General features: G+C 24.5%; 3 protein-coding genes and 1 long non-coding RNA gene across 6 annotated transcripts; 2 read left to right on the forward strand and 2 right to left on the reverse strand.

Moving 5' to 3' along the window:
* The first annotated feature begins 374 nt into the window (after positions 1-374).
* LOC112602017 lies at positions 375-7,356 on the forward strand. 2 transcript variants are annotated; one of them, XR_003115081.1, is made up of 3 exons: positions 375-438; positions 511-636; positions 7,191-7,356. It is a non-coding gene; the product is annotated as an uncharacterized LOC112602017 (long non-coding RNA). The 2 variants fall into 2 exon arrangements; XR_003115082.1 differs by lacking the exon at positions 7,191-7,356 and adding an exon at positions 1,268-1,343.
* Positions 7,357-7,883: 527 nt separating this feature from the next.
* LOC112601982 (60S ribosomal protein L29) lies at positions 7,884-9,855 on the reverse strand. The gene is made up of 4 exons (XM_025349891.1): positions 9,751-9,855; positions 8,310-8,372; positions 8,180-8,244; positions 7,884-8,117 (listed from the first exon to the last, which is right to left on the reverse strand). The coding sequence occupies exons 2-4, from the start codon at positions 8,344-8,346 to the stop codon at positions 7,956-7,958; spliced, it is 264 nt and encodes an 87-aa protein (XP_025205676.1). The 5' UTR covers positions 8,347-8,372; positions 9,751-9,855; the 3' UTR covers positions 7,884-7,955.
* A 344-nt stretch (positions 9,856-10,199) lies between these two features.
* LOC112601979 (epidermal growth factor receptor substrate 15-like 1) lies at positions 10,200-21,862 on the forward strand. Of its 2 annotated transcripts, XM_025349888.1 has the most exons (20): positions 10,200-10,432; positions 10,738-10,782; positions 11,688-11,777; positions 11,896-12,039; positions 12,102-12,263; positions 12,326-12,436; positions 12,504-12,677; positions 13,749-13,939; positions 14,006-14,171; positions 17,410-17,565; positions 17,822-17,911; positions 18,167-18,229; positions 18,969-19,166; positions 19,226-19,396; positions 19,476-19,566; positions 19,631-19,674; positions 19,743-19,794; positions 19,883-19,935; positions 20,027-20,272; positions 21,417-21,862. In XM_025349888.1, the coding sequence occupies exons 1-20, from the start codon at positions 10,406-10,408 to the stop codon at positions 21,759-21,761; spliced, it is 2,619 nt and encodes an 872-aa protein (XP_025205673.1). In that variant the 5' UTR covers positions 10,200-10,405; the 3' UTR covers positions 21,762-21,862. The 2 variants fall into 2 exon arrangements, with proteins under 2 accessions (XP_025205673.1, XP_025205674.1); XM_025349889.1 differs by lacking the exon at positions 18,167-18,229 and having other exon boundaries at positions 10,201-10,432.
* On the reverse strand, positions 14,225-15,646 carry LOC112601981. Its single transcript, XM_025349890.1, has 6 exons — positions 15,542-15,646; positions 15,313-15,475; positions 14,942-15,126; positions 14,689-14,870; positions 14,473-14,610; positions 14,225-14,399 (listed from the first exon to the last, which is right to left on the reverse strand). The coding sequence occupies exons 1-6, from the start codon at positions 15,644-15,646 to the stop codon at positions 14,225-14,227; spliced, it is 948 nt and encodes a 315-aa protein (XP_025205675.1).
* Positions 21,863-23,319: the final 1,457 nt, after the last annotated feature.

Here is a 23,319-nt window from a genome sequence, read left to right on the forward strand (position 1 = left end):
GACTACTCGACTACAAATTTTAAGCTATATTGTATTAAACATTCGAGACGCAAAAATATAATATATTATTGAATATCAAATGTCCTAATGTCGACCAAAAATAAATTTAATAACATCAGCGGTATACAAACTAAGTGGGGGAAAAAAAACAAGTGCACATGCTGCATTTAACTTCAAAACTAATAAATATAGTATTAAAAAGTAAATGTGTAAGTGTTTGGATATAATGGCTTAAAGTTAATGGTTTCGATAATATTTTCAATCAACATGATATACGATTTAAGAGAACGTCGTACCACTCGTACCCACATGTATTATCTACGTCTTATACCATACTTAGGTTCAATAGTTTCAGTTTTGTGTTGTTATACTAGACTACTAGAACATAGTATAGGTAGCCAACTTGAAGCTCGCGAGTCACACGTGATTCTCGTCATTGTAAGATGTGATTCGCGTCTTATTTATGAAATCAAAATTTATTTAATATCATTATGAATTTTAATGTTTTAGGTATTAGCTTGTAAAAAATTATCAAATTATATAAAATGTGCCTACAAACATTTTGGCTCTCGGTATCATTGTATTTATCTGTGTGGCCCGCGAACCTATCATCATGTTGGCCACCCTTGTACTAAAGTAAGTTGACTATAATTATCGAATTTAAATATAAAAATATTGTCTGTGTTATTCCGTTGGTTTTTTACAATATTTTAATTTTCAAGCAAGTTATGAGTATAGGTATATAAATTATTTAAATTTAAAAATTCTTTTAAATCGCTTAAAAATTAAAATTTTACAAAAAAAAAACCAACAAGAGAACACAGATAATTTTCTTGATTTTAAGTTTGATAATAAGTCTGATACTCTAATATTAAATCTAACAACACAAAATGCTAAACTGCTAAACGAAAATTTGATATGTTACCTGTTACCTATATTTTCATATTAAAGTATATTGATTAATTGATTATTATACTAACTCTAATAGGTACCTATTTAATTCTAGATAAAGTGTATGAACACAAACATTTTAAATTATTATTCATAGTTTATATGTTGACATTGACTTATCTTTGAAATACTATTATACTACTGGCACATAAAACTGATTTTGATATAAATGTGAATCGTGCACAACTGATTAAAAATGTTTGGACAGTTTTTATAAAATGTGCCATCTTAATTTTCAAAAACATGTTGAACATTAGATTCATATTAAAAATTTTTGAACAAGTTAGAATAATTACTACATTTTTGTAATTACCAGGCCAATAGTTGGACCAGCGAGTTATCGAGAAAATCTCGGAGCGCCATTCAAAAAAATGCCGATTTTACTTATTTGGTCGTGATTTTATTTTTTTATGTATCATAAAAAATGATTAAAATATAATATGATGATGATAAATTACTACAAAAATTAAAAGAAAATATAATTTAATTGAATCATTTAATTGTAGGTACAGTAACTAATCATACATTCATGCATACATTAAAATTTAAAAATCCTAAAACTCGGTAGGCCGATACTTTGGCTAGCCGGCATTTCGACGCTGGTGATTATTTAAGCAAATAAACTTTTCGCCCTTGAATAACAAAGCTTTTTGTATTTCCTTAAACTAATTAATTTCCTTATCAATATTTTTTGAAAGATTCGAAAAACATTTTTAGCAGCTTACGTCAAATTAGAAATGAAAGATAATAAGTTATAATATGTTTTAAACTACACTTAAGATTTAATTGAAATCCTTGCTTTATACAAATTATCATTATGTGTGCAAACTAGTAAAATATTTCTTTTCATTCTGTGTTCAAAATTCAAATGAATTCTATATTACAGACAAACATTATACATAATGTGAAATCGAGTTCTTGCTATTTATACGTTGTCATGCTTCCTCGCTGCCCGCTGGGGAACAATTTATATTATACTAATAAAGAATAGACGACATTATATCTTAAGATTAGCAAAGTAAACTAATATTTTTAACTCGTTAAGTTAATTTTAAAGTTGGGTAAAAAATAATTTGCGAATTTTCGTGATTTTGACGAACTTTTTCTTACTAAACTTAGAATTATTTTTAAATAACTTTTACGATAATTCATACCTTTATGACTTTAATTCAAATTTCAAGTTTCGCATCTTAGCAGAAACTTTTTTATCGATATTTATAGATAAAAAATTGAAAAAGTCATTAAATAACTTCAAAATATTCAACTTTTTTTTTTAAATATGACTTTATTATGGAATATTACAATCTATACAGGCGTACAATAAGTAATAATTATAGTAAAAATTAAAAACTAAGAACTAATGAAAACATGGTAAGAAATCTCACATTAGAGAGACACCTAGTGGCTTTACATTAACATTTACAATTTATACAATTTTTAAGTCTCGACACCAGTTCCGCTTGAGTCAGCTGGTTGGATTTCCGGGTAGTGTTGATATGACAAGGTCCTTAATGAACTGATTGGGGTTGGATTGTAGTTTTGCGTGGAAGCGTTAGTGATATTGATAGCGGTTTCGTTGACAGAGCAGATTTTTAGGTCTGAATTTATTGCATTGTTGGAGATTTACCAGGATGTTCTGGTAATTATACGATAGCAAAATAAATATTCTGAAAGGTTTCTTTGATATTTTAGCAGAATCCCTTTTTACTACCCCGTACACCTAAAGTGGTTCTAGAAGTGTTTAAGGGGTAACGCTAGATTTGAGCGGAAAAGTGATCTTAGCAGGTGAAGTCTTGAGTTAAGCTTTTTGCGTTTATCTTTGAGATGAGATGACCATTTTAGACGTCGATTGAATATTAAACCGAGATATTCACTTCATTTGAATGAGAGATAACAGTGATTCAAAATTTTAAAAATTAAAACATATATAAAAAATGACCATATAAATATTTGATGAAAATTTATAGTATCAATACAATTATTTATTAATGAATAGCAAGAACATTTAAAAATAAATTTAGTTAATACACGTTTTGCGTAAAACTTTTTGTTTTCTCTAATTCTTTTTTTGTTTTTCCCAACTATTAAGAAAAGTATCAAAGATTTTTTACTTTTAACTCTAAAATATCAATAAGATCCAAATTGCTGCCAGAAATCACCCTCAAGGTTGAATAAAGTACCTGTAAAAAGTGACGATAGACACAAAAGTAAAACATCATTGTAAAATCAATACACATTTATCGCTCCGCTCAGAATCTATAATATCCTGTAGTTTTGTAAATAATATTATTATAAATTTGACAACATTTAGTACACAACCGTGTTGTATACTCGTATATTTATATTTATGGTTTTCCATTGTTGTTCAATCAACATACACAATAGTGTTCCTTAAAAGGTAAGTCGTAAACAATCGGATTGTACTCATTCACGATTCACTTATTATGTTTATAATCTATCACATTTTTAAATTTTTTTTAGTTACAATATGTCTTATCTATATGTACATTGTACAATCTACAATCCATAAGATGACATACCTATCATATTGCTGTCTTTGATTTGACAGTCAGGTTATATTTTTAAACAGACTTCTATTAACGAGTGAATGAAACGAAAACTCTATAGCTATTAGCTACCATGTAGCGGCGCCATAGGCAAGCCCGAATGGGCCATGACCTCCTCCCCCCTTAAAAAATTATGGCCCATTCGTTAGCTCGTCTTGGAATTTTTATTCAACAGTTTAACACACAAGTATTAATTTGAATTTTTAAATATCATTACGTAAATAGTTTTAAAAATATAGATATGTGTAATGTCGGGTTGTGGTATTTTAACATCATACACACTCGGTCACGCTGGTCATAGACACAAGTGTACGTTGTTTAGGTACGTTTTGTATTATGTTCTGTTTGCTTAAATGGTTTAGACAAGAATATTATCACCGTGCAAATCTCATTTTAAATCATTCTAAAAAAAATATGACCATATACAATACACATTCATGCGTAGGTACATGTAAAATGTAGCGAATAATATAAAGCAACTAGGTAACAACAAGTAGACACTCGTAGTTTCATTAGGTTTAATATTAAAGCAAATCTACCAACCTATTATGAAACTTGATGGTAAGAACCTTAATCTGTATTCCTATTTAAATTTTACGATAATTCCATTTTAAGCGAGTTATGGCTATTTTATATACCAATGTAAAATTTAATAAAAAAATTGAATTATCGTAAAAAACTTACTTAAGAACTCTGATAAAATTCTTAACATTAAGTTTCATAATAGGTTGATTTATTCTAATATTAAAGCTGATGAAGCTAAATGTGAACTGATAATCGTAAATTTGCTATGTTGTGCACTTGTACAACAGCGGGTACAACGAATACCGGTGTGATGTCCTCTTGAGAAATTAAATTCTGCATTGAATAAGTATTTTTATATAACAAAGGTACCGCTGAATTAAAAAAATAATATGATTTTAAACATTTAAGCATCAGCATTAATATTTAATAGGTAATAAAAATGACGTGTACGTAGAGATGGACGAATTATAAATGGGAATATAATATTTTATTTCAGTGCTATTAAATTCCTAAGATCAAAAATATTACCGATAGAATCTAAGATAGGTACCTATAAAATATACTTTTGAAACTTGATTACTGACCGAAGATGATAACAGAAGAGTTACCACGTTCGAAAGGAAAGTATTAAGTATTACGAACCATGTACAGGCCAATCCTTAATCCGGAAACATAGATTGATTAAAGAAGAAGCGATGAAAAAATAAAGAGACTATATACAAATTATACAATTGGCCAGACATATGCTCTCTTTTATCAGGAGAAAACGGTTAGAACGGGTCGGCCATGCGCGGAGAGCAAATGGTTAGTTAATTAAAAATGTTTTAATCGACAAAATTAATAAAACAATACCTGATGGATTGACATTTTTACAAAAACAACGATAGACCAAAACGAGACGTTATACAGACAGCGTATTAGAAAGAAATTTTGATGGCAGTGTGCTGGTCCTGAATGGACCATTGAGCTAACGAAGAATAAAAAGAACAAGATAGGTATCGTACTTGGGTCCAGACGGTGAATGCCATTATTGCTCACTTGTGTCATTACTTACCATGTGACTGTGCCTGTCACAATATGTGTTGGCTTCCCAGTTTCTTTTGGCTTACCCTGGAAAAAAAACTTAGCGCCGCTATTGACAGCTTAACCTAACCTATAAGTAACATATATATGTGTACTGTTTTGTTTTATACTTGCAGTAGGTACAGTAGTATATTTTGTTTTTATTCGCATTTATTGATTTTACATTTAACGAGATTTCCTTTTTAATTTGTTTTTTTGTTTTCATCGTATAACAGTAGGTACAATAACACAAACCGATATTAACCGTCAAGTATAATTTATTTATTAAAAACACCTTACACACATTGATTTTTTTTTAATGGTTAAATTCCAGCTAGCATAGGCTATAATATTATAATATTATGTACATAAAATGTTTAATATTTATAATTTTAAAAGTTAAAATATAATACTATTGGGCATTTGGGCATTGATTAAATATACTTAATAAATACCTGATAAGTAGGTAGACATGTTCAATCAGTGATTAAGGATAATATCTACTATAGGTACCTACTTTAAACTTTCATAAGAAAGCATTTTTATATATAAATGTCATATCACATATGCACTTAACAATTATTTACGTTAAAAAATAAAATAAAATAGCTAATTCTTCAAATCATTATTAGCATACAATAAGTTTAACAATATTATCTATTTGTTTTTGAATATGATATTTATTAATTAAAATCACTTCCGTATCTCAACGTCAGAAATATTTTAAAATTTTTAATACCTACCTAGGGTTTAACTTTCAACTGAAGTCACATCACTCTAACATGCTTTAGTATATACTGGCTGCCTTTATAAATTTATAATAGTTTATTATAAATGCCTACTAGATAGTAGATAGTAGATAGTAGGTACCTACTTACCAATTGTGTAAAAAAAAAATTATTCAAGTGCATAATCATAGGATGAATTAGGTGGTACCCGTTTATGCCAAAATAAAAAATTATGATAACATTTTTATTAACAGCCTTTTTGCGCCATATTTGAATGCGTACCTATACATTTAACAATAGTCAAAAGGTAATAATGGTTTAATTAGGTAACAATAAATAAAATTGTGTAAAACATTAATTATAAACAAATTTACAAATAATTTTTTTTTTTTTTTAAACAATTGAAAGAAATGGTCATACATAGATGTATATTAGTTTACTAATCAAAAAATATACTAAACGATAGCGTTATATTAATAAAATTTGACTACCTAGCAAAATTATTCATTCAAGTTGGAAACATTAAGTCAAGCCAGTAATGTTGCAAACATTTATATTTGTTTTTTAATATTATGTAATAAAATTAACATATTGGTAATAAGTGTACCTTAGTATCTGTATATTAAACTAATTAACTAGTTACATACCTATTTTTAATAATTTAACTATTATGTTTTTAATATTATACATTAATTAAAAAATAATTTTGTTAAAGCTTATTTAAATCATAATTTGACATTCAAAGTTGACCATTATAACATTTTAAATATTGAAACATAAGTTATTATTACATTTAAAAGATATTTTAATGTTTTTAGGGCTGTATTTATATATTTGAATTTTTAAAAAAAATAGTGAAGTATTAACTATAATTTAAAAACAGTATATAACTTTAAAAAAAAAATGAAAATTATAATTTTTTTTATAGTTTTATAAAATACCAAACTTATTAGTTTAGTACTGTATTATATAAAATGTAATTCACTTTTTTAATGAAAGATTTTATCCATATGATCATTATATTATAAAGTATAATTAATTTTTATTTTATAGTATATACATAGGTACCTTTTTATAATTTTACAAAACCTAATCATTATTACTATAAAATCTACACTTAAATAAATTTGTTTTAAAAGGGGTATTAATAAAATTGTACCTTTTTTATTTCGATGCAGATAGACTTAAACTTCTTACTAGAAAACGTAGGTTTTTCTTTTATTAGTTCCTTCTAGACACCAATCAAAACTTTTTTAGAATAATTAATTATTAAACATATTCATTTTTAAAATATATTAATATTAAGTTTAGTAACATAATTTTTGATAAATTTAAAAATTATATTTTTGTTTAATAGATTCTACTTCTAAAATAAGAGCAATAATTACCAACAGACAATTGATTAATTTAAATCATCTTTCAACGAAGATGGTATGTTGTATTGTTGCGGTTATTACAAAAATGATGCCAGCGTTAATGTATTTCATAAATGACCTAAATAATTTCTTAATTATAATAATGAGATATCTGGAAGAATCTTCACTTTATAATTTAAATTAAATGTATACAATATATAAACATAATCAACTGAATATAATAGTTTAAATTATTATGTATAATATATGTTATATTTGATGATATAATGTTTAATTGACAAAAATAAGTCTTTTTTTTTTTGAAATATTAAGCGATTGTTTAATTTATTTATATCATAAAAAATAAAATGCTTAGCCAAATATGCCCATTGAAACCAAGTTGTATGTTATTAAACTATTATTGATAAGTTGCATAAAAAATGTAATTAATTTAAGGTTCATTAAATTATATTTAAGGGACTATTAGAGCTACCTATTGATTTATTATGTTTAGATTTTTAATGCAATCAAACAAGAATAATATAAATTATCATAGTAGCTTGTCTTATAATTTTAGAAATATGCAATTACAATTAATTTTCTTGGTTGAAATCATAATATCTTAATTTAGTTCATACTATCTTGTATACTAGATTTAAATTTAGGAAGAATTAAATAAAAAATAAGACACTAAATTGTATTAATGATCGTTTAAATTAAACGAAAAGAAAATATATTGATGTCAAACATTTTAAAAAAAATTAGAATTATGCTTTTTTAGTTGCAGCTTTCTTCTTCCTGAATTCAGCAAACTTGGTCCTTAATGCTAACCTCTTTTCACTTCTTTCGTTAGCCCTGGCCAATTGTTCTGCAGTGGACAGATTTCCTTTTAAAGCATGTTTTTGGTTTCTTAAAAACTTTTGACAAACCTATAAAAATAACAACATTGTAAATATTTAATGACACCAAAAAATTTGAATTTGATACTTACACCACGACGTGATTCATGTCTGAATTTCTTTGGCCTCATAATACCATTACGATGGTCCTTGCGATCTAAATAAATATATAGAAGAGAATTATTAAATAATTATTAAAAGAATTTAAAATTAAAATTTTACTTTGATTGTGATTGGTATGATTCTTTGACTTGGCCATTTTGCAAGTTTATAAGATAATAATTTCTGAAAGAAAATAATCAGACATAGTTTATTCTATTTTTAAGTTAAATAGATAATATTAATTACTTATTGCATAATAATTAAAAATATTTTATTTAATAGTATTAGCAGCTTTTACTGATTTTATATAAGTACAAAATCTCAGCTAATCCATACATACATAAATAAAATATTTAAATTAATACAATTCATTTTAAGTTCTAAGTTTAAGGAAAAAAAAAAAAGTAGATCTACATTATAGTATTAACACGTTGAATGCCATATGCTCGCCGGCAACCAAGTCATATATGCCATACTATTTTTACATGGTCTGTCATAAATGTTTATATTAATAAAAAAAACTCCAGTTGTACAATTTTAATAAAATTGATATTTTTAGAATCAGTAGAACGATTTTAATGTTCTTTTTTTTTAATTGTTTAATTTGTTTTGTCTACACCGTGGTTCAATTTAAAAACTATTATTTTCAAGTCTTGAAGAGTTATATGTATTAGATTAGGTTGATGTTAAATTGTGCAGCGGGCAACCCAAGTGGCGTCATATTTATAATATGATTTAGGTCGCAGGTGAGCATGTAGTCAATACGTTAAGTGTTAAGAGTAAACGTTCATTTTTAATTTTTCCAATACAAATATGGATTTTAATAGCTTAAGTAAAACTAATTTTACACATAATTGAATATTCACAGAGATTCATATAATGATTTATTTGACAAAGTTACTACGTTTGCTTTCATGTTAATACTTATGTACACTGAAAATTGAAGTAAAAACAACTGAAACTAAAATTAAGTTTCTTTCAAGATGTAAAGTATATAATATATATTTTTACGAGTAAATTAATATAAACGATTGCTTATTGTTAGTCTTTCAAAGCGAAGTATAATATCAACAAATAATTCATTGTTATAATTTGAATCACATATTTATTTCAATAAGTTTTAAGAAAATAAAGTTGAGTAGATAATAATTTATTTTGTTCAAAAGTCTTAGGTAATGTATAGGTTTTTGGTTTTTAAACTTCATATTTATGTATCCTTTAGATAAGCAATTACTACTTTTATAAGATGTAGGTAGTGATGAATTATTAAAAAACAATGTTAACATATTGAATTATATTTAATTAGTATCAAAATAAATGGAAATTAAATTTAAACAAAAGTTTTAAAATTAATGTACATTTTCAAATTTTAAGATACCTAACCTAATATTAAGGACCATGTGACACGAGTAATTTGGAGTGCGTAATGTAATGATGCCGATTAGTTTCAAGGGTAATATTAATATTGTTACGATTTATGGTCAAGCAAATACTATTAAATCTATTAAAATAACAATATACATAATACAGTTAGGAAATAAAATATTATTTTGAAATTTACCTTAAACACGAAGATGAACAAGACTGCCGATAACACGACGAGTCGACGACAAAAACTAGAGAATGTATACACTACACACTATACAATACAATGATACTGTACAATTCTGCGATCTACACCAAAACAAAACATGACGCCATTCCTAAGTAAAATTTGATAAGAGATTCTACAAATTGTAGATAATAATATGTCAAGGAGGATAAACACAGTTATTTCTATCCAACATGACAATGTAAAATTTCAAGAATAATTTAAAAAAATAAATTTTTTCAAAAACTATTGTTGACATAGAAAATGGTTAGAAATTTCAAATTAGAGTGGATTAGCAAGTGGAAAAACGTGTCCACAACACCAATGTAAAATTCAAAACAGCATTTTGAATTTCACACCATGATCATTGCAACACTGCAATAAAACGTCATGTATTTCCTGATAAAGATTCCAGAAAAAATCAATTTTATTTGTGTTTTGTTATTACGTCCTATTAATATTTCTGTCGACAGTTAAAAATTATTGTAATTTTTACGTGCACACACCGAGAACAGTGATTGAACGAGTTGGTCGTGTTTTATTGCCTTCATTTTTAATATTTGAAGAAATTGATATAACATTGTTTTAATAATTGTATTGCAGCAGTTCCACAAAAGCGTTCAGGATGGCTACTTTGCCTTCCCCAAATGAAGTGAGAAAAATAATTAACTTTAAATTGAAATAGGATAACCTGATTGAAATTGATAAAATAATTATTTACCTAATAAATTTTAAATTAAAAATATTTTGTTTTAAGTAAAACTATCTTAAGATTCTATAATGTATTTTAGTTATTCAATGGGGTGAATTGTTTACTACTTACCTGACTCCACCCTAAAATCAATTTATTAATAATGTTTATTTATATTTTATATCTTATGGTTATCCAATATCAAGGTTATTTTGAAACATTTTTATTAGTGTTCAATGTTAAATATATTTAATGCATAATTATAGGTAGCTGGAAGTCACTTCCCAATTTATGAAGCACTTTATAATATGGTAAGTAATTACTTTGATTTTAAATTTTAAGCTTTTTATCATTTTTGATTTGAATTTGGAAAGCTAAGCGCAACAACTTTAAAAGTTTGTATTTTAAAACAGTAGTATAAGCATATTATACCTTCTTTATAAGCCTGTTTATATTAAATTGAATATCATTATTTAAATCAAAAAATTAGTCGTGACACTCATTTTTTAGGTTTACTTACGTTTTAAAATATGTTTTATGCTTGTCCTGAATAGTTTTAAAAAGAAAATGAACTGATTGTTTCAATTTGCTTTTCATAATTATAGTGAATATATTTTTCTAATAATCAAAGCATGTGTTATAACTAGATTTACGACTCATTAAAAGGTAGCTCAACTGTGAGCTTCCCTTCACCGCCCCCTCACTGTCACCCCTCCCACCAATTTACTCATTGTACAAACTTGTATAGATTGTAAATTTTCAAATAAACGCTATTTAAAAAAAAAAAAAAAAAAAAACTTATAAGATTAAGTTAACCTATTTTTTATTTTTAAACCTTTTATTCATAAATAACTTAAAATCTTAAATAACAGAAAGTAATAGTTCATTAAAAATAATTAGTTATGTATAATATTTACAATACTAGCTTAACCTTAATCCAAAGCATAGAATTTTAAAATAAATGTTCATAAAATTTAATTTTAAAATCAATTAAATTACCTATTATTTATTCTACATTTAAGAAATTTAAGCGGAATACATTCATTTGACTGGAAGTTACAAATTTATTAGCAACATAAATATTAAATGCTATTCTTCCTGTTTATATACTTATTAATATTAAATATTTATATGTATATATTTTTTTAAATGTAGATTTTCGACTTTGCTGTTTTTTATGATAATTAGTATATTAAATAATTTTTTTGGTTTTTAGGTAGATCCTACAAATAAAGGCAATATTGGAGCGATGGATGCAGCAAACTTCCTTAAAAAGTCTGGACTATCACAAATTATACTTAGTCAAGTAAGTTTATAAATATTATATTCATTACTTACTAGTTATTATTTTAAATTTTAAAGAAAAAAGAACCTTTTAATAAAATAGAAAAATATATTACAAATATTTTTTTACTGTTTTGAAGATTTGGGATTTATCAGACCCAACTGCCAAAGGTTTCTTAACCAAACAAGGATTTTTTGTGGCACTTAAATTGATAGCATTAGCACAAGCTGGACGAGAAATATCAATGTTAAACATCACTCAACAAACCACACCACCTAACATGGTATAAGTCAAATTATTGACTTGCTGTATAAAAATAATATTGGATAATTTTTTGTAATATAGGGCGAAGCATCAAAACACATAGCAAGCAATGTTTTAACAGCAGGATTAGTTACTGCTGTTACTAATATGAATGACTGGTCAATGAAGCCTTCAGAGAGAATGAACTACGATAAAATGTTTGAATCATTAAGACCAACCAATGGAACAGTTGCTGGAGATAAAGTAAATAGCATGTAGTATTATATTAATTGTATATTTTTATATATGTATACATATATATTTAGGTTAAAGGACTGCTTATTGATTCTAAACTATCAGTTGATACTTTGGGCAAAATTTGGGATTTGGCTGATATGGATAAAGATGGAAAATTAGATCAACATGAGTTTGCTGTTGTATGTATATTTAAATATTCAATATTATTATGTTATAAAAACTGATTAAAAACATAATGTTTTTTAGGCAATGCATTTAGTTTATAAAGCGTTAGAAAAATATGCTATTCCTAGCATTTTACCTACTGAGTTATTACCGCCAGCAAAAAGAAAAGGAACTACCGTGGCTAATTCACCTGTACCTATATTACCAGTGCTTTCTTCTGGCGCAACTTCAAATCTAGTCAAACAACCACCCAAAGTAAGTTTTTGGATTAACCTAATCAATAAATAACTACAATTTTCTCAAATATTTAAAATATATTATACTCTTATTTATACAAATTAGGATACTTTTTAATTAAATAGTTATTAAAAATATTTGCATATCATATAATTTTGAATTGTGAAAACTTGTTTAATAACAACAAGAAAGTACAAATCAATTTTTTGTACTATTCAAAAATCAATATTAAATTTAAAATATTATTTTAAAAGAAAAATATCTAAAATTAGTAATTTTTAAATTAATTAAATTAAATTTTTTTAAACTTATGCCATGGTGCTATTTTTTTAATAAGAAAAAAATTAACTTATCAAATAATTGAGTAATAAGTGCTGGAAAGCAAGCTATTTTAGTCACAAATTATTGCATATATATATATATATGCATATATTAATTATACATGTCTCATTCAAAATAAATTATCTAAAATTTAATATATTTTTTATCTATTTTTAAATCTTAGAGTACTAACCTTATTAATATACTTTTATTTCTTTTGGTTTATCAAGTTAAAAAATATAATGTAGAATATGTTGTTTTATTAGAATTAAATACCAGTTGTCAAAAAGATAACATGGGTCTTGCTAATGAATGGTCAATACCTAATTGATAACAATAAGGTATTGTACTTTATCATTAAAGATACTTAACAATATTTAGGAATAATTGATAGGAGTTAGAAAAGTATATAATAAACAAGTTAAAAATGATCAGTATTCATTGAATTGATAAGTTGTAAGTAATCTAGAATTAATAAATATTTTAAGGTTAAAAAGTGATAGGTATTTTCTATAAATTATATAATATATGTTTAAAATTAGAAATAAAACAAGAAAATATACATAATATAGTTAAGTTGTAATATATTTTTAACTACTTATAAGTGATATTTAATTAGCTAGTAATACAGATTCTGTTATTAATTAAACATCTTAACTTAAATTATCATATATTGTACTAATAAAAATTATTTAAACATTTTAATTCATTTGTGAGTTTTATATTATAATCAATGGGTTTTAATTTTTGTTTTTAACTTCTGTTTAGAGACCAGTTACTCCATCTATAGGTTTAGTGTCATTACCAGCTACATGGGTAGTTACTGCAGAAGAAAAAGCCCGTTACGATTCTATGTTTTTGGAGTCTGATATTGATATGGATGGTTTTGTCTCTGGACCAGAAATCAAAGATAGGTTTCTTAAAACTGGTATCCATCAATCTATATTAGCACATATATGGTAATTTTTAGGAATTAAGTTATTTATTTTTATTGATAATTATTTTGTTAATTATAAATATTCTAGGAGTCTTTGTGATATTAATCAACACGGCAAATTGGATATGGAGCAGTTTAGTCTTGCAATGTGGTTAGTTGAACGTAAACTCAAAGGAATTGATCCACCAAATACACTTTCTCCTGAAATGGTACCTCCAAGCAGTAGAACTGTTACTCCGTCAAATTCTGTTCAAGTAAGAATAACGATAATTATTAATTATGTATAAAAAAAAATTGTTTTATATATTTAATACCTAGAATATGCAGCTTCTTTATCAAAAAACATTTTAAATCCAATCCATACAAAAATCCCTAGGACAACAAAAACAGCATAAAAATATATATCTCTTTGATTTGAAATATTAAATTCTTTAATTAATTTTATCTCCACTATTCCAGCTAGGTCATCAATTTGCCAACATCTAAAAATTGAAAGGTTTTATAATTTTTAAATCATTTATGTATCATAGGTAATATTAGGAATATTATGTTTACGTAAATATTTTTTCATCTTCTTCAGTTATATTTTTAATAGTTAGTCTATTTAATATATCAACAGTTATTCGCTCATTGGATAATAAAATAATCTGGTTATTTACCCTCCATTCATATGGAGCGTCTGAATTTAAATTTCTATTTATGTTTTAAAAGTTAAACAAATTAATACTGTTGTGTTTTAGGTATAATGAATAAACTCATTTTTTTCCTAACCCGGGGCATGTAATATTGAGTTGTTCATTTAAAAATGTAATTATCACTGAAGTTTCTACTTTTGGTGGCATTTTAGGTATTATTTGCAATGGTGAATATATACCAGCAGAATTATTAACTTTTTCTTTAACATTCCCCAGAATATCTTTTATTTCAAATAAATCATCTTTATTACATTTAACCTTAAAAAAATTAATTAATAAAATTAAAAATACTTGATTTATTACATTTTAAAAGTATGTGATTATATTACTTGGCAATGTTCAATCATTACTCTTATTTCTTTATTCATTATTGTAATACCATAATAACCAAACAAATCTAGTAAACTACTTTCACATGGTAAACCAGTATCAAAAGCAGCCATTAATCTTTCTAAAACGTGTATTTTCTTTTTGTTTTTTTTATGTTTAATATTTATTTCATTAATGACATTATCTATTATTTAAAAAAATATTAGTCATTTTTAATAATTTTTTTTTTTTGTATTTTAGGTAAATACAATGTATGTTTGTTTTTTAACTAGGTAGTCAAATCTACTTTTTTTTATATAAATGTTAAATTTCTAAATATTCCTAATTTATTGTAACACATTAAGACCATAAAACTTAGATTCTTAGTTACCTTTTAATGATATCTGACAATGACCAAATTTATTTTTTTTGCCCATCACTTCACATTTACTACATAACGACCACTGAGTCCATTGAGTCCAAATTTTCAGATTTACATCTTCTAAAATTATATTTCCACTTGATGTATAATTGAAAAAAATAGTATTGTTCATCTAAATGTATGTTATATACTAATAATTATGTATTTTGTTCAATAATAAATTTATTTTTTTATCTACATCAATGATCAGCTCTTTATTATCATTAATAAGTTCAATAAAGTAAGGTCCTGCATCATTATTAGACAATTTACATTGATAGAAACCACTTTTAGATTCATCCATGTTTATTATAGTTAAAGATAAGTCCAACGATGAAACACGAAAATAATCATTTTCTTCTATCAAGCTTAAATTATTTGAGTTTCCTATCCATGAGTAGTACCATACATTTTTGTGACGTATATCATTAGGAGAAATACATAGTTCACATTCTAAGCTATTAATTATAAAAACATTGTTTGTAGTTACATACATATATATGTTATGGTCAATTATAGGCGGCATAAGTTAAAATCAGATAAATATCAATATTTCCAGTTAAAATACAAACTGCCTATGGTACTTGGAAATAACATATTTTGACTTTTTCCCAGACAAACTTAGTTATGAGTAACATAATTTGAGTAAAACTTTTTAAAAATTAATCATAAATTTGAATATTTTACATTAATGTAAATTTTTTTTTTTAATTGACAATAATGTAGAAATATAATTATGTTATACTATTTACACTTATATTTGCCTTAGTAGTATTATAATGTTAATTAAAAAAATAAAAGAAATCAAAAATAAATTCGTTAACTAAAAATTATTACTAAATAAAGTAATCATACATCAAATATTAAATAGTACATTATAGTATATTTTATAATATATTTTTAGTATATTTATATCTTATATAGATATTTTATTTATTGATTTATACTAAAGTAATTTAGTTATCTTCTTGCTTCAGTACTATATTAGTTTGATAAAGTTTGTACCATATATATTAACTAACAATCATATAAATATTTGATTAATCAATAATCAATTGATTTTACAATAGAACTAGATATATTTGCTAGTCAAAATATGATGTTTTTACCAAGAACTGTAGGTAGTTAGTGTTATAATAAGAAATTTCTAAGGTTTACCTGATTTAAACTTTTACTTTCAAATAATTATATTATACTATGAACTATAGTAAAAATTTAAAGACCTTAAAGATGAGCTTCTAAATGTAGTTATTACTTTTGCTTGGAAAATATTATTTTCATTGATACTTTTAAGAAGCTCTTCTAAACACTTATAGTATAAATCCCAAAGTTGCTTATTTTTATTTATTTTTTCAAAATCTTTTCCAGGATAGTCAAGATAAGAACTCGGTTTAGGTCCTATTTGAGAAATTCCACGATTTTTACTCCAATTTTCTTCTAAAATATTTTTTGTTTTTTTCTGCAAATTCTTCCATTTTGATTTTAAATCAATAGATATAATATCTTCTGAAAATATTAAAACAAGTATTGCTATAGAAATTACCTGCATGTTCATAATTTTAAGCTAACATTTTTCTAAATATGTTAAATTAATTTAGTTTTTTAAATTAAACAATTAAAATTAGTTTTAGTAACCAAAGCTAGTAAATAACATTGTTGATTAGGTAATTTTCTTATTAATGGCTGTTATGAAAAAATACTCCAATTTTATTACAGTTTCATCCTCAGTCCTACTGAACTATCTTTTTTATTTGGGATATATCAGTGGTTCTCAACCTCATTTCGTGATCCAAATTGGGGTTGCAGAAGTATTTTTAATAATCACATGGGTATATTCAGATATTATTTCAACATTTATGAATATTATAAATATAATATAATATGCAAATTTAAAATATTGGTAATTTATTTTAGTTATTATTTTAAGGGTTTCAAAAAGTTAAATTTAAAACTAGAATCATGCTTATTAAAAGTTAAGAATCTCAGAGATAGAGAATAGTAGTAAAATATAATTATATTGTAAAAATATAATTGGATGTATTTGATTAATAGTTATGTTTTTTTAAGATTCTAGAAAAGCCCCCAATGTATACAAATCCTGAGCTGGATATGATTCAAAAAGATATTGATGAACTAGTCAAAGAAAGACTTATTCTGGAAACAGAAATTGCTCAAAAAGAAGCTGATTTGAAAATACGTTCTGGTGAAGTCAAAAGTTTACAGGTAAATGATTTAAAAAATTGAGAGTAATACTGTAAATGAATATTTTTAAAACTGAATAATTAACAAATACAAAAAACATAAAATTAATTCACTCATAAAGATGTTATTAAAATATTTTAAACTTTTATTAATTTTTTTATTTGTATATAAAAGTTTTAATTATTTTGAATATTTTTCAAACAAAAAATCTTTCTTAATATGTTATTACAGTATAAAATTTTGTTTAACTTTAAATTTAATATCAATTTATTTTTAGGGAGAACTAGACACCTTATCTGCTACCCTAAAACAGTTAGAAAATCAAAAAGGTGAAGCTCAAAAAAGACTGAATGATCTCAAAAACCAGGTAACTTAGATTTTAATCAAATATCACCAAAATATAACAAGTGTAAATAAGATTTATTATTGAATAGTATTTTGTATTATTTTGTATTGTTTATTATTTAATTAACATAAGAATAATTTTACTAATTCAGTCTTAACATTTTGAATTTGTTTTGCATTTTAGTTATGTAACACTGATTTTATTGATTGTCTGCTTATTAATTTATTATTTTTAATCCTCCTTTTAACTTGCATGTGCACATTTTCACAATTTTAGACTCTGTTGGTAGAGAATGAAATAATCAACACCAATCAGAAAATTAAGGCTGAACAAATACAGGTATTTTATCCTAAACCTTAGCTTTATTATCCCGCTTATTTTTATACTTAACTGCATGTTTAATAAATTGTTAAAAATTTAACAAAAAAATAAATTACTAAGAAATTCTATAGATTGTGATTTCCTGTTTTTTATATGATAATTGAAAAGAAAAAATCATGGTAGCCAATATTTTGTTTTTGTTTTTAATTATTATTTGTTAATATAGGTATGATTTATGCGGTATAATTTAACTTATCTTTATTAATCATTATAAATAAATAAAAATACAAAATTATGTTGCAATTATTGATCTATTTCGATATTTTTTTTAATTATTACCAATTGACTGTTAATATTTTATTTTTTCATAATTATTATTAAATATTGGATAGAGCAAAGTTGTATAAAGATGTATTTTTAGATTTTTAAACATTTATTTGTGTGGTAAAAAACTACCTATAATAATATTTTAGGGGATTTTTTCCATCTTAATAGCTGTATAGCAATTAATTTGTTAAGTGAATCAGTACTATATAATAATATGTACTAAAAAGATTTCAAAATATCTCATCCAGTAGAATATATATTAATTGTAATAAAACCATTCTGGATTTTTGTTCTATAGCCTATTAAAATTAGTTGAACATAATTATTACAAATTATATTTTCATTTGATCAGATTTAATTTTTATTAACATACCTTCTACTTTTATTAATTGTTTTATACAGTAAATTAATAAAATATATTATTCAACAGGTAGACAATCTTCGCAGACAAGCTGATGAGCAAGAACTTACATTAAAAGCGCAAGAAGCTGATCTTTCTTCTAAAAAACAAGAGCTTGAAGAACTAAAAACTTTGGAACATAAACTTGAAAAAGATCAAGCTGAAATGGGTAAAAGATTGGAAGAACTAAATAACATGTTGCAAAATTCACAACTACAAATAAGTCAGGTAAAATTAATTATAGAAACCATTTAAAATATATATTTTAATGTCATGAGTTTCCTTAGTTCAAGAATAAAGTAAATCAATTAGAAGAGAATAAGCGCCAAATGGAAAATACAATTGAGTCAACTGAAAAAGCGTTAGCTGAAGGAAATATTTATGCCATTCCAGATTCTTTATTAACATTTAATTTAGAATTCAGGGATCTTGAATGTAGTAGACTTTTGGGAAAAATTGTAAGTTAAAATTTATAAGAACCATATTCAAATTGTTAATATTTTTTATGTATAATTTTATTTCTTACATAATTTTTAGGTTGATAATAAAAATTCTTTTGAAAATGTAAACGGTTTTACTCCAACAAGCGGGCCAAGTGGATCACGCGATGAAAATTCATTTAAAACAGGTAATTAGTGTAATTTTTTTTTTTTTGAATCTAAATTATTTAATTGCTTAAAATTTTTTCATAGATTTCTTCACAAATAATGATGCATTTTCCACGAACAATAAAGCGGTACATACAGTTATATAATTATAATATAATATTAATACAACTCTTGATCTATTTTTATTATGCTATAGGAAACTTTTTCAAATGATCCATTTACTTCATTTGATGATTCCAGAACTAGAAGTAAGTTCCATATTTTTACAGAATGCCTACTTGAAACTATAATATTGTAAAATATAATATTTACATATAATGGTGCATTTATGTTAAGGTCAAAGTACTGATCCATTTGGTGGTGAGACAAATGTATCTAAATCGTCTGATGTAAGTTATTTTCTTATTATATAATTTAACAAATTAATTCATTTAATATATAATTATTGATAAAATTAATACTTGTTTTAAATTTTTAAAGAGACACGAAGATAAAGACGAGTTTGGTTGTGATCCTTTTGCCATACTACATGCCCCAACAAGACCAAGTTCAGCACCACCTCCACAGCGACCTGAAAGTCCCACCCCAGCACTTCCACCTAAGAAAGGAAAACAACCACCACCAAGACCTGCTCCGCCAAGGCCAGCACCATATCATGCCCCAACATCTCTCAACAGTTCTTCAACAAGTTCAGAGTTTGCTGATTTTGCAAATTTTAGCAACAAGGTAATTTATTATAACTATTTTCAAAAGGTATACATATTTTCTATTCATTTCTTGATTTCCTAGTTACTGGTTTATTATTGCCTGGATGTTGTGTGTAAAAAAATTATATAATTGTATTAATAATCTATTGATTTGATGATCCTTGGGAAAAACTTAACATTATTATATATACTGTAGATAAGTATCACATATAAATTGTTAATCTATCAATAATGAAATCAATACATCAAACAATAAAAAGTATTACAATAACCAATTCTAATCTTAACTTGGATCTCAGAATATTTTTGTTTATCGTTATTCAAATTTTGGTATCCTTAATTTTTATCTTGTTTGTTTAATTATTGTTATTTCATACTTTCATTTTGATTGAAATTAATAGATTAATGTTACTTATATTTTTAAATCCCTGGAAGTGTTTAAAGAAATATATTAAGCATAATCACTTATATACTGTTTATTATTATGGATGGCAGGTCGATAATAAACTAGTATCATTCGTTATTTGAATTGTCTAAAGCTTCTATTAAATTTCCTTCATTATATTGATAGAATATTCTTTTAAATTAACAAAGTTACCAGGGGGAAGTTAAGTATTAGATTTTCTTTGAAATACAAACCTAGTTTTTCAAAATAATATAATTTGTATAGATAAACTTAATATGCAATGGTAAATAGTATATTAAATAGTGATGAATTAAAGTGTTATTTTTTACAATAATAAATAGTTAATGCGGCAATTAAATGATAAAGATATCAAATTTTATCATGCTCTGTCTATTTGATGATTTTTATTACTAATATATTTAACTTAATAATCAACGTTATTTTGTGTTAAAATTGTTCTTTTTTTCTTAAAAATTTCAATTATTACTTATTAGAGAACTAAGAAACTTAATAGGTTAATGTTATGTTATATGAACCAGTTCATTTTAATATTTAATGAATTAACTCCATCCTAATTTATATAAACATTATTTACTATTAATCAATTACTAATAAAAAAAATTGTGTTTTTTTTTATTATTTTTATTTTTATTTTATTTATTTTTTGTTTTTAGAAATAGATATGATTTTATTATTTTTATTTAAGTTTTTTTTTTTTTTTTATTATTATTTCTTTTTTTTTCCGTTCTATTATTAGTTTTCACAGAGTAATACCAAGACAGAGCCAAAAGCAGTTTCGCAGTCACACAGTTTTGAATTTACTGAAGACCCATTCAAGGACTATAGATATGAAGATCCATTTAAAATTGATCCTTTCTCAGATGCAGGATTTGAAACAGATCCCTTTGGCGATGGTGCATTTTCTTCTGACGAATCCCAAAAAGTTAATTTTAGTGATGAACAACTTGCATGGGAAGCCCAAAAAAAATTTCGAATGGAAGAAGAAAAGGCTCGTTTAGAGCAAGAAAAATCAGATTTTGAACTGGCCTTAAGGCTAAGTAAAGCCACATCTTCTGATAATAGGTCAAAAATTTTACTATAACAATAGAAGTATGTAAAATGCAACTACCAAAAATTAAACTTTGTATTAAAATAATATATTAATTTATTAGTTATTTTAAACTGTAATAGGTACAATATGCACATTATGTACCAATTTTATTTTTATTTATTATTTAACATTGAAAATTTAACATCATTCTACTCAGTAAAATGTAGTATTATATTTTGTTATATATATTTTTATCAAGTTGTAATTATTTTACCCTTAAAAATGCACACACTTTTTTAAGGTGATGTACTAATGATTTTTGGATAGTAAAATCTACAGTTCTGTACTACTTTCCAACATAAAAACAAACATATTGTTACATTTAAATTTAAACCTGAAGTTAACTAATGTCTAAAGTTAAAAAATTAAATAATCATAATAATATTTATATGCTAGTATATTATGAAAGTTATGTTGTTAACATTTAGTCTAATTATATTGACTATAAGTCCACCTATAAAGTACTTAATGTTGAGCACACTGTATATGAATGAATAATCTAGAGTATTTCTTATGTTTAAAAAATGATTGAATTATATTGTTACCACTAACAAATATATTAATTTATTTGTAATTTTAGATGGAATGATATTAAATTTAATTTAAAAAAGTCTTTTAAAATAGTAAGTGAAAAGCTATAAATGATTTATGATTATAAATTATAAATATTAACAGAATTGTAGTTATAAAACCACTGCCCATATCCTTAACACTTATTATGATGTTACTATAATGAGTAGCAGTATAATATTATAATTATTACTGTTTACTATTTATTTATTAATTATCATTATCCTATTATTTATTTGTATCTATGAAATTACCTATGGAAATTGTAGCCCATATTGTTACCATGTTAATTGATATTTTATCTCTCTTAATTTGTTATATATACTATAATAATATTATTACATCATAAAATTCTTAACATTTTTTCTTAAAATCTATAATCATAATAAATAATTATTTAATTTGTCACAAAAAAAAAAAAAAATGAGTTTTAATCACAAGTATATTTACTTGGATATTTTAAATCAATGGCCATCAATTTTATGTTTTGTTATATTTTATACACTGTTGTTATTTTTGATTGTTATGAACATTTTTAGGGGCAAATTATGTGAAAGAATATTGTTTATTCTAAATACGAGCTTTTGAATGTATTTGTACATTTTTTTTTTTATATCTAGTAGGGAATAGTAATAACAAATAATATAAATAAACGTCTTCTATATCCTCGTAATAATTCTTAATTTAAAACATAAATAAATATAAAACGGCCAAGCTTACCTCACATTTTCACATTGATATAAAACCCCAAATAAAAGTATTTTATTTTATTCAGTTGTTCTTTAGGTTATATAAAATTGTGTTATGTGACAATTATACTATAATCTTAAGCCGCTGTTTCTATACATACTGTTATTTATTTGTTCAATATAATAATATTAACTTTTATTTTTAAGATTTAGCTGATAATAAATTATTGGCTATAGTAGTAAATTTTTTAGCATCATGACAATACGTTAATTGTTGGAAACTAATACTA

This window comes from Melanaphis sacchari, unplaced genomic scaffold (genome assembly GCF_002803265.2).
Source record: "Melanaphis sacchari strain LSU unplaced genomic scaffold, SCAv2.0 Contig80_pilon_pilon, whole genome shotgun sequence".
Classification (NCBI taxonomy): Eukaryota; Metazoa; Arthropoda; class Insecta; order Hemiptera; family Aphididae; genus Melanaphis; species Melanaphis sacchari.